Source organism: Limanda limanda, chromosome 1 (assembly GCF_963576545.1).
Source record: "Limanda limanda chromosome 1, fLimLim1.1, whole genome shotgun sequence".
Classification (NCBI taxonomy): Eukaryota; Metazoa; Chordata; class Actinopteri; order Pleuronectiformes; family Pleuronectidae; genus Limanda; species Limanda limanda.
The window spans coordinates 39305428-39317117 of record NC_083636.1 but is presented as its reverse complement, the minus strand read 5'-3'; the positions used below and the strand labels follow the sequence as shown (position 1 = coordinate 39317117).

The 11690-nt window shown below is 40.9% G+C and overlaps 1 protein-coding gene across 1 annotated transcript; it reads right to left on the bottom strand.

Annotated features, from left to right (window-relative positions):
- Nucleotides 1-1321: 1321 nt before the first annotated feature.
- il17ra1a (interleukin 17 receptor A1a) lies at nt 1322-11385 on the bottom strand. Its single transcript, XM_061069620.1, has 11 exons — nt 11141-11385; nt 10280-10304; nt 10013-10159; nt 9310-9431; nt 8581-8707; nt 7551-7598; nt 7301-7455; nt 6401-6475; nt 6241-6310; nt 4093-4209; nt 1322-3985 (listed from the first exon to the last, which is right to left on the bottom strand). The coding sequence occupies exons 1-11, from the start codon at nt 11231-11233 to the stop codon at nt 2517-2519; spliced, it is 2448 nt and encodes an 815-aa protein (XP_060925603.1). The 5' UTR covers nt 11234-11385; the 3' UTR covers nt 1322-2516.
- Between the last annotated feature and the right edge of the window lie 305 nt (nt 11386-11690).

The window sequence follows — 11690 nt, the reverse complement described above, 5'->3', positions numbered from 1 at the left end:
CTGTGATTTCAGAAAGATGGAGGAAAGGGGCAGGATTTCAGTCAGTTCAGCTGCAGGCAGTGCAGTGGAATGTTTAATTGAAATAATAATAGTTTAATAATTTATAATTATGTAGACAAATTAATCAAATAGTTTGATAAAATATTCAGAAGATCAACTTTGCTATGTTTGTAGAGTTTTCAGCTACATCTCATGGTCTTCTCCAGAGTTTCCATTAGTGTCATCAACTGTCCAAACTGTGGATCAAAGTGGTTTTAAATGGAGGGAGGATGGTGATTTCTGGTAAACTCTGTCTCTGATATTAAACAGATTGAATTTTCTCCAGACTCTTGGTCGACTGATGTGGTGTCACATGTGACGTCCTGATGATGTCATGCACTACAATGCCAGTCTTCTTCAGTCTTCATGTCACATGATGAAAACAGAGGCATATCCATGACACAGACAGTATGCAATGATGTACACCATGAGATGTGGTTGAGAACTATGTAAAGTCAGCAGATTATTTTTTTATTACACAATACAACTCAAAGGTCAAAGCATGAACTTTCACTAAAATGTTGGACAGTTGGTTTGTCCCATCTGCCGACACCAGGGTGCTGCTGGGACATTGTCCCTGATGTGTGACGTGTCTGTGGACGGTTACAGATCATAGAGGTGCTGCTGCGCAAACAATGTAACATGTTGACTGAGAGCAGAACGGCTGTGTTTGTTTTTTTGCTTCTCATGTATTTTGCCAAAATTTGAGTAATGTTATATCATAGTATTTATTATAGTATTTTATATATCTTCCTCGTGCCAGTAATTTAAACCTTTGCTTATGCATCGTGACGCTCTCTGAAAAACAATCTTTAATTAGATTTGCACACAAACTTCACTTTCCCAACCACACAAGCCGTTTAATCACAAACAGGACCGTTTATTTACATGAAACTTTAAACTGGCGTATAGTGGACCTTTAACCTTTAACCTGCATGAATAAGCACAGTTACACTGAAACTACCAAAGGCTTACATGGACGTGGCTATTCAAATTTAGCCAGTCATGCTAAACAGATTCAAATGTTTAGGTTTTTTGGGGGCTGTGTGCACTTAAAAACACTCATATTTTTCAATATATGGGTTTCTCTTTTTCTTCAAACTTGTTTACAGGGATAGGCCATTGCTATTGTTTACACATAGGACTATACTCTGTACTATAAAGTTGTGTGGTGTATATCTGTACCGATATAATCAAATCTATGTACTGTAGATGTAAATCAGAGTAATATGTGGTTGAAACCTGAAATAAATCTGAAGAAATTGCTGTACAAAGTGTTTATTTAGGAAGCATTCTTTTATAGCTGAGGGAAACAAAGATGAGTGCAAGTTAGATTCAGTATTTAACAAAGAAAACTTAATATTTACATGACATAAACCAATAAGTTTGAATATAGATAACTCACAATGTTTCCTTCAATGCAGGTAAAAAATTAAATGTGGGGCAAAATAACCCACTTGTTTTTATTTTATTTGTTAATAGCAACTTGATTGAGAGCAAATATTATCAAAGTGCCTTAAACACAATTTTAAGTAGATATTCCAAATGCTTCTTTTCTCAAGATTGCGTAGGACATACAAATGTGATCTTAAAGCTACTATCATTTTGGTTTGGAGAGTGTTTGGAAGAGAGATCCTGGATCTGGAACCTGCAGATTCTGATGATCCTGAATGAATCCTCTGGTGTGTGCTGGGCAGATTCTGCTTTGCTTAGTTTATAATCCATCTTTCTGTCTGATGACCTCTAGATGTTGGCTCCATGAAAAGAGTGTGCAACTGTCCAACATCCATCCATCCATGGGCTTTACCTCTTATCCTTTGAGGCCCACAGGAGAGAGAGCCGGGGCCAATCCCAGCTGGCATTGGGTGAGAGGCAGCGACACCCTGGACAAGTCGCCAGCGAATCACACGACAAACATACAAGAGACAAACAGCCAGTAACACTCACATTCACTCCTACATTCAATATAGAGTCTCCGAATAACCTAATCCCAATCTACAGGGGTTTGGACTGTGTGAGGAAGCCGGACAAAACCCACATAGACCATAGACACGGGGACAACATGCACACTCCACACAGAAAGACCACGGCCAAACTGGGATTCGAACCGGCAGTCTTCTTGCTGTGAGGGGCCAGCCCTACTCACCAAATCAAGGATGATCAAATCAGGCCAAAACATGGTGCAACATCCACATACGACAATGTACATTCACCTGTTTATGTTCCATGAAGTCATGATCATATTGATACTATTAACGTATTGATAATGTATGGATTATTATATTCAGAATTGTTCATAACATATGTTATATGTGCACTTTACTGGCCACAAGTAATGGATAATCACTGTCCATATCCACATACAGCATTTAGAGTTCTTGATTCCTCTTATATTCTGAACGTATGGTGCTCACACAAGTAATGTAGGTTAAAACTGGAAAAGTCTGGCACCTATGGCTTAGGGTGGACTATGAGCGTCAGTCCCCCTCAAGATCTAAATCTGAATATCTGAGATCCTGCTGAAAGAGCTCCTCCTGCAGCCTTGCCAGCGCAGCCAGAGGTTCTTCTTTGAAGGGGGATTCATGCTGAGAGGGAATTTTGGAGATGTAGCCTTGATCCGAGCCACTGTTTGGACCCTTTCCACTGGGAACCAGAACCTCATCCTCCTCCATCTCCACAGGCAGGGAGCGGCCGATGTCAGACGGAGGGAGATAATCACTCCTCATGTTTGCACCTGAGGATTCTGAAGGGTTTGAGTTGTGAGAGTTCTGTCGGGCCGAGCTTCTCAGGTCCAACTGAGCAGAGGGTTGGCTTCTTTGCAGCAAGGAATCATCTTCATCATCCTCAGTGGGAACTTGACCCAGTGGTTCTCCCTCAAGCGATAGCCAGTTCTGTCTTGGCAATGGGGGATTGTGTAAAACAGGCTCAACTATGTAGACAGATCCTGGACTGGGGCGGTGAGGGTGCATGTGATCTGTTAACACTTCATCCAGGTCTGATGGATACTGATGGTTGTACTCAGGGTTTACTTCTAGTGTTAGTTCCATCACTGATGACAGTGGATGCTGGCAGCTCAGTTCGGGTGTGAGGACGTAAATACTGTCACAATTTTCAGTGATTTCTACCTCATGGATGCAGACAGGAGGGCCGTCTCTGATTAGAGGAACACACTGTAGGACTGGAGGGATCTGCAGCTGCTCAATCAGCAGGTTGGCATCAGTCATGACCTCCTCCTCATCATCCACACACTCCCTCTCAAACCAATCAGGATTCTCCAACTGGTAGGCCTGGAAATTGTCGATGGCGTTCTTCAGGGCTCTGCCCGAGGGACAGTTGAAATACTCGTCTCCGCCAATGCCCTCGATGTGGTTGACCTGACCTGGCTGGTACTTTTCGATGTCCACAATGCGGAAGTACAGCTCTTCAAAATGCTTCATCAGCTTGTATTTGACCGTGATGTCGAAAAACGATGGTATGTCTTGTTCGCTGCTGATGTCATCGAAGTATGCTGCCATGTACTTGCCCTGCATGCCTGCCTGGTGCATGTCTGGTAGGAAAAGGTGGAGAAAGGGGGTGAGCATGTCATCTGTGGGGGAGAGGAGGTCCTCCTTCAGCGTCACCCGACCTTGACCACACAACGCCCTCCACTTTGCCTGAACGCCTTGAGAGCACAGCACCAGAATTTTGTCAGACGGATTTTTCAGCTGTTGCCGTTGCCACTCCAGCCAGCGGAGGCGACCCACCATGCCAACCGAGGTGGAGTCTAGCAGGTCTACCAGCACCTTGGCGCCACACTTGACCTGGAGGAAGGCGCAGAGCTTTAGCACTATGTCCCTGTAGAGGTAGTGGTCCTGGGAGTAGATGACCAGCACTTTGGGAGGCTGTTCAAGCTGATGCTGTGCCACTTTGAAACCAGGCAGAGGTGCTGCAGTATCACGAATTTTGCCTGAAAGAGAAATCGACCAATAACTGTCAAGGCACAAATCAAAAGTAGGTAATTGAAGTTAGCACTTAATGAAGAGCGAGCCGAAACTGAATGTATTCGGAACTGACCTGGCTCCCTGCAGAGGACACATGAAATAACTGCCGTCACTACACACGTCAACAGAAACATCAGGATGACATATGTGTACGAGGGAACACCGGGGATGGCTGGATCTTTCGGTTTAACTGTTGGAAAAAAAGTGTTCATTGATTAGCTGATGCCATGAAAGAGACCACTAGTTACCATTTTCAAATGTTAATTTTCATGGCAAATTTTTGATTGTGCAATCCCACATTTTACAGGTGTCTTTCACTGTTATGTCGGGAGGAATTAGCCATTTTAATGTGTATTTCCAGGGGAGCCATCAAAACTGTGATTGTTTTAAAGAAGTACAAACAAGCAAGAGGTTTCTTATTTTGCCTATAGCAGAATAATAATGAATGCAGCCAGATCATTGTCCATCACTGACACTGTGGAAATTAAGTAAGTGTAATGTAATTACTAAACATACCAGTAAAATAACAAATTATCAGTCTCATAAAACTATTTGACAAATATTCTTTGCTGTTAAACAGTGATTTTTAAGATTTTTTATGGTCAAAGGTTGAGGTCACTGTGACCTCACGCCTGTCTCAACAATAACTTCAACAAAACCTTGATTGAATTCCTTTGAATTTGGCAAACCACTCATTCATTTAGACTACAGGGTGAAGTGATACGAATTTTTGGTCATCGGTTACATAAATCATGTTTTTGGCTTTAACTCTAGAATTCATATCGTAATTATGACAACTATGGATAAATGTCTGACAAATACATAATTCACCATGTATCACAATATATAAGTTCACATATGTTTTGGTTAACTGTGTAGAGCCAGATCTCAGACAAACAAATGATATTCACCGCAGCCTCAGCTGTATTTGCTTTTCGGCAAATGTTGGCATGATAACCTGCTCAACCAGAATAGCAATCAGGAGAGTGCATACCTCCACCAAGGCCCAACAGTCCCCTTATGAATCCACATTTGAATTCTCTAAATACAGACTTTTATTTGGATCTACACTAAATTACACACACGTATAAATATCGGTCCTCCAAACAAGCCAGGTTTTTTCCATCAAGTACCATGAATTGTTTTCTGGTAAATCTATGAAAATGTCAACAAAAATGCCCTATCTGGCAATGTTAAAGAAAGAGATAGAAAGTTCCTGGATCTGCCATTTTGTCAAGAAATTAAAGGGTTCTTTCTTGGCCAATACACTTCCCTTCAAACAAGTTTCAATAAAATCTGTTCAGTGTTTTTTTGCGTACTCCTGCTAAGCTACTTAGGTTAACATGGAAAACATATTAAAATGGTCATTGTACCCATGTTAGCCTTTAGATATTTAGTTTACCTATTTCCCCTTACCAGCTAGTTCCTCTAAATGTTGTCTCATTTCTCTCCCTTCAGTCTTAATCCCTCACATTCAACGAACAAGGAAGAGATAAGGTCAAGGAGGAATTAAGGAAACACATATTTTGATAAAGGTGACTTCCTGGACTTAAAAGTGACAGAAAGATCACTGCTCAGGGGGCTTGAACCTGTTCTGTAAGACCTGATTGTCCATGTTGTCATTCTGAATGTACAGTAGAAAAAGTTGTTGCTAATAGAAATCTATAAACATGCCAAAGTCTACAAGAAGTTTCGATCACAGGTGGCTGTATATCCTGGTATAAACTGAACAGCCACTGTAGATGTTTTCAAGAAACAGGGAAAGATCTTTCTGTACTGGCACCGATCAAGTACTTTGTTTTTATCTATTTAGTCAGAGCACACTTCCTCTTTGTAGCCAGCCTGTGGTCCAGACGTAAGGAATGAGGTTTATCTCCTTTCATGGAGATACTGCTGTCAGATAATGGTTTTCAAATACTAAAAGAAATATGGGAATGCTCTTCTTTTTTGACATGAAAATCTCTGACTAAGGTGAAGTTTAAGTACTGTGGAATAGGTGACAAGATAATGCTGTCTCAGCTGAAGTGAATCAATTCTTTATCACAATCTGAACTGTTAGTTTTGTTATTATTCTGACTGTGCTTTTTTCAATCTGGAGGTCCAGCGATACTTCTTGACCATGTTGTGAGTCTCAGCAACGTGGGATTACAATCACCAGATGGAATGTTCAGTCACTGTCCCGCTCGGCCATGATACTGATATTTCAAATCTGCCAACATACCGTCACAAATTTGCAGAGTTGTTTCCTGACGGGTACAGTCGTTGCCACACTGTGGGAAAAGAGGTTTGACCTGCAGGGAAGAATAAGGTCATGTTAACTCAACAGAGAAGGCGGAGGAGACCGTGGGAGCACCCAGCAGAGCATAGTTGAAAAGATTTACCTGAACGTCGAACTGGCAGCAGGATCTCGGCCATTTATCAAGGCTGAATGTCGCATTCAGAGTTGTGCGATTGGCCTGGAAGACAGTGAATAGTTACTGCAAGATTCTGTGAGAACATTTATCAGGAAAAGTATTAAATTATTTGAATGCAACATGCTGTGAATAAAGAAAGCATATGCAAATAGACAAAACACAGGAGAATTAAGAAAATCTATTTTGACGACACATGCACAGTCAATACTCAGACAACTTGCAGCACATTTGTCGTGTGTATTTGCAGTGCATGAGTTTTTCTGATGTTGCAGTGCACTGAGCCCCCATTTCAAGTTAACGGGGAATTATGGTATTTTTTACCCTGCTGTCACAGGGCTATATAAATATATATATATATAATAAAAGGCTCCAAAAGTTTCCGTTAGTACCATTCATACGACATTTATAAACATAGGGTACAGGCTGACAAACAGCATATGATTATATACAGTAGGCAGAGATGAGTCTTAGCTGAAATGTCACTAATAATGAACTGTAGCAAATGATGTACTCTGAATACATCTGAATAAAATTTAACACACCAGAGACAACAGTGCTGGAAAGCCAGATTTACTATGTGTGCGCCTGTGCGGTTCTAGTTGTTTGTAAAGTCTAATGAGCAGTCTGTTCCATGATCAGCAGAAAAACGCTGCAAGAAACAGTTTCCTGCTCTGTGAAGTAACGAAAAAAAACTGGGGTAAAAAGTAGGTTAAGATACAAAGCACAGGATGTTTTAATGAGCACCTACATTTCCTCCTGTTCTAGGTCAAATCGCTGAAAAACGAAAACTGCATTCGTCTTCTGTAAGAGACGGAGGCGGCCTACTGCGCAAGTACCCTTCAAATACTTTGTGCCATGTGGGTTTACCTTGTTTACGCGGTCTGTATGTTGATCACCGGAGCAGCTCACAATAACGATGTACTCCTCACACAGTGCGTCGGGCCTGAAGCTGAAAGCCAGCTCAGACCTGTCCCCGGCTGCTGGGACCTTAACCAGACTGATGTTCGCCCGCCACAGAGTCCCTACAACGCAGACCACAGGACCACGTGTTAGAAACGGTCTGTGTGATTCAGTCACTCACCCTGAACGTGGGGGGGGGGGGGTGTCGGTCACTCACCTCTCTCTATGCAAAATTGGGTCATCTGCATGGTGGGATCTTTACAATCTGAGAAAAAAACAGAAGCAGAGAATCATCAAAGTCATGAAGACTGAAAGGTGTGCAAATGAGGTAAAGATGAAACCACAAGCACTGGTTTCTTTACTCTCCCTGGAACTTACAGTAGTTGTTTTGAAAATTGTGCTTTTGAGATGCACTTGTTATTATTTACAGACCTACATGCTGACTGTCTTGGTTTTACAGATATTTCACATTTCTCTGTTAAGCCAACCCTGTATAATACTATATCTTCCAATCAACCATTTGAAAAATGGTCTATCTCATGTTAAAGAAAGAATAAATCCAGACCAGCACAATTTTTTTTTTATCACCCTGACGTCTTGAGGTAAACTGACCTCTGAGAAATCTTGCTTGCAATCAAACAGACAAACAAAAAAACTGACTGGGGGGAAACCATGACGTCATAAGCTGAGGTTAGCTACGCAGCAAGAAAGGAAAAACAACACCAGCAACACAAGTGGCCCAGTATGTCGCTGTTCTTTGAAGTTTCATGATCAAAGTAGTATGCACCTACATATAGTGGCTGAACAACCCATGTACTTTCTTACATGTCTTTCTTACTAACCAGTAATTAAACAAGAAGTCCACCTGGGTGCAAGTACAACTGGTTTTCAATGGTAATCAGAGGCAGGGCTGTGAATGGTTTAATACTGGTTATTCCCTAAACACACCTATTAGTCATTATTATGAACCATGCACTTGACTCTTTTCTCTGCTGTTGATCTAGAAAAAAAGTGCATTTGGACGTGTGTACTTGCTTTATGAACTTTAGACCATGAGCTTAGATTGTTTTTGAGGAATTTAAGGAATAAGGGCAATCTCTAAGAAATCATTGCCCCCCTTTTCATTAATATTCAACTTTATGCAGAAAGGTGATCAACTAGTTACATAGTCACAGAGGCCAGGATGATGAGTCCTGGCCTCTGTGTCCGCAGCAACAACTAAAATGCTGCCTTCCACATCAACTCACCAGGAACAATGACCTCCTTACTGATGTCGTAGTCGCTGTGGCCCACCTCAGGTTTTGGGATGTTGAACACAGATACCCGGTAACACTTACCAGGCTCCAACATCACCATGTTAGCTGAGAAGGACCACTGGAAACAAGAAACAGGCAATTACACTTTGACAAACTGTGAGCATGGATTACTATGTTACGCTGGTCATCCAAAATCAGGTCTTTCTCTCTAATCTGTAGCATTTAATGTTGAGTGTCTGCTGATCTGGTTAATCTGAGATTATATATAATTTTAAAATGTGAACTGAAAAGTTTCCAGTACTGAAGGTGAGAATTAAAAGTATGACTGAGTTCTTGGTCCTACACCTTTAACTTTGATCAGATAAATTCCGTCCTTTCTTCCTTTCTATCTTCTACAAATCCATCCATCCATCCTCCCACCCACCCATCCATCCAGGAGCAGCTATCATCCCTCTGGATGTCCAAAATCCTCGTTGAGCTCAGCCACATTATGGACAAATGTCATTTTGTCAGCTTCAAACTGCATTGCATTCTTTCTGTCTCTACCCAAAGCTCATGACCAGGAGGGAACTAATCACTGATCGCTTAATTCAAAACATCAATATGCAAAGGCAATAATACCATGGAGATGAAAATGAAACATACAGATCTGAAAATATGCACTATCAATGTTTCCAGAAATTTTGGAAACAATCTGAAAAATGATTTGGACCCACCAACCTTTTCCCCTGACGGACTTCTCATCGGGAGTTTGCCTTTGAAGGAATATCGAACACACAGGTTCTGATTTGTGGACATCACCAGAACATGAAGCTCTGTGGCCTTTAGGTAATTGATGCTTCCTGAGAAAAGAACATAGCAGAGTCACATTCTGTCTCACTGCTACTCAGACCCATCAAACAGCTTCGTTGTGATGTCAAGTCACGTGACCAGTGCGATAGAAGCCTGACGAATCAGCGAAGGCTACATCGTGCCCTTCCAGACGAAAACGTGGCCATCAGCATTTACAAACTTCTACGTTTTAGCAGCTCTAAAACTCTGAGTCGATGTTTTTTTCAATTGAAAATATACCAGTATGGATGTAGCCTCATCTGACCCCTCCCCCTCCACAGAGAACCTATGGCGGCTCTCTAAAGGTCCCTATGCTCCCTTTGAAGGACACATTCTAAGCTTCTAAGTGAACGTGAACACAGTTTGCAGTTTCAGCAAATTATACACTAACAAAAACATAATAATGAATATCACATTCAATTTCAGCGGATATATCCCAGTAAACCCTACACACTGGACCTTTAGCTATAGGATTCAAGTCATCATCATAACTTAAGTGTTTAATTGTTTAATCAAGTGTTTGATTTAAATAGTCATCATCAAACACTAATTTTGATTTATGAATCTGAAATTCTATCAATGACTAACTCACCATCATCCTTTATCTTCCAGTTGGCGTCCAGTACAGGCTGCAGGTGTCCTGCCTCGTCCCGCCTGGTGGCAACAGACACCTGCAGCTCCTCTGGACTGCTGGGAGTGTAGTTGTTAAGGTCCAGCCAACTTATGTCCATACAGTTACCTGCACACACACACACACACACACACACACACACACACACACACACACACACACACACCTTTATAAAGAACGGCCCTGTTTACATGCAGCTCGGAATGAACAAGAGCAGCATCTACTCACTTGTCGTGACGGTACACCACAACCCCTGTGGCAGAAGAAAAAGAAGGATTGTATATTATCATTCCTACAAATACACTGTACATTTCACTGTATTTCCAACATTTGAGCATTGGCACAAAGTCTGTTATTAAACAGTAAGCCCTGCTGAGTATCAGCAACCAAGGCGCTTAACACGATTAAGGATTTCATCTTCTTCCAGATTCTGCTTAATCTATTGTGACTACGAATGTTTTTTATTTATTTTTTACAGATTTGTATTATTCTTTACCCAATCTACTGTTACAGTTTGTATTAATTACCTGTGTCCCTCTTATTTATTCTCCTTTATCTCCTCCTTTGTTGTTTCAATATTTGTTTATTTTTGTTCACAATATCTACTGTTGCTGTTTTTTTTATCTTTTTCAAAAATAAAAAAAGTTACGTGGCTGTCACTTAAACTGTAACTATTCTGTATTTAACATTAACATTACTTTGTATGTTTTATTTCTGTTCCAGATTTTATCCATTGTTGTTGTTTTTTCTTTTTCATGGCACTCATAATAAATATTACACTTTATCTGTTGTGACTATCGTTATATTACTGTATTTTTAGTTTTTTCCGATTTTCCCCACATTATCTGTTGTTGCTGTTTTTCTTCTTTATCAGAAAAAAAAATCACATACCTCCTATCCTCCATATTTAACGACATTCTCTTTGTGTTTTTTTGTTTTTGGCCTTATTCTCTTCTACTTAAAAAATGGTAACTTTCCAGAGATAAAACCCACATTGGCACTGTTGATGTTCCTTGGTATATAATAATGGACTATAAAAGATCATTGAGAAACAGAGTGTTGAAGTTGAACTTGAAGAGCTGGAGTTACCTGTGTGGAGCAGTTGAGGGGGGGCCATGTCAACACCTTCACGGAGGACGACAGACCCAGACACAGCCACAGCAGAACTCCTCTGAGAATCATCTTCTGTCTCACTGATCCTCTCTCAGATTCGATCAGTAAAACGCCATGAGAAAAAGAAGTTACCGACTAACTGCGAGTTAAATTCAATGTGTCAGCACCATGAGAATGTGTCGACTGGAGGTGGATGAATGTAAAACTTCCTGTTCGAGGAAATAACCTGTTAACTGTAAGTTACCTCATGCTGCCTTCACAGCACATGGGAAATCACAAAACTTCTGGCAGGTGCTGCGTTTGATTGTTCACTTAATCACTGATGATCGCCTGATGCATAACATTTTAATGAATGTCTGACGGATTTGAAAAAAAGTGGGGACAAAACTTTGAAACCTCGTGAAATATGCACGATTGGAAGGTGGGTTATTTAAGGTCGGGGTGTTTGAAAACTTATGTCTGTCCTTTGTATTATGTCAAAAGTTTCCCCTGATCAAGGAAAACAAGCAAGCTTAACACAAACTCA

Coding starts and splice junctions, on each gene's coding strand:
- il17ra1a (XM_061069620.1), bottom strand. CDS start 11,233: ATGATTCTCAGAGGAGTTCTGCTGTGGCTGTGTCTGGGTCTGTCGTCC. Junction 8,708..9,309: donor GAAGTCCGTCAGGGGAAAAG/GTTGGTGGGTCC, acceptor TCTTGTTTCCAG/TGGTCCTTCTCAGCTAACAT. Junction 6,476..7,300: donor ATACAGACCGCGTAAACAAG/GTAAACCCACAT, acceptor ACTGTCTTCCAG/GCCAATCGCACAACTCTGAA.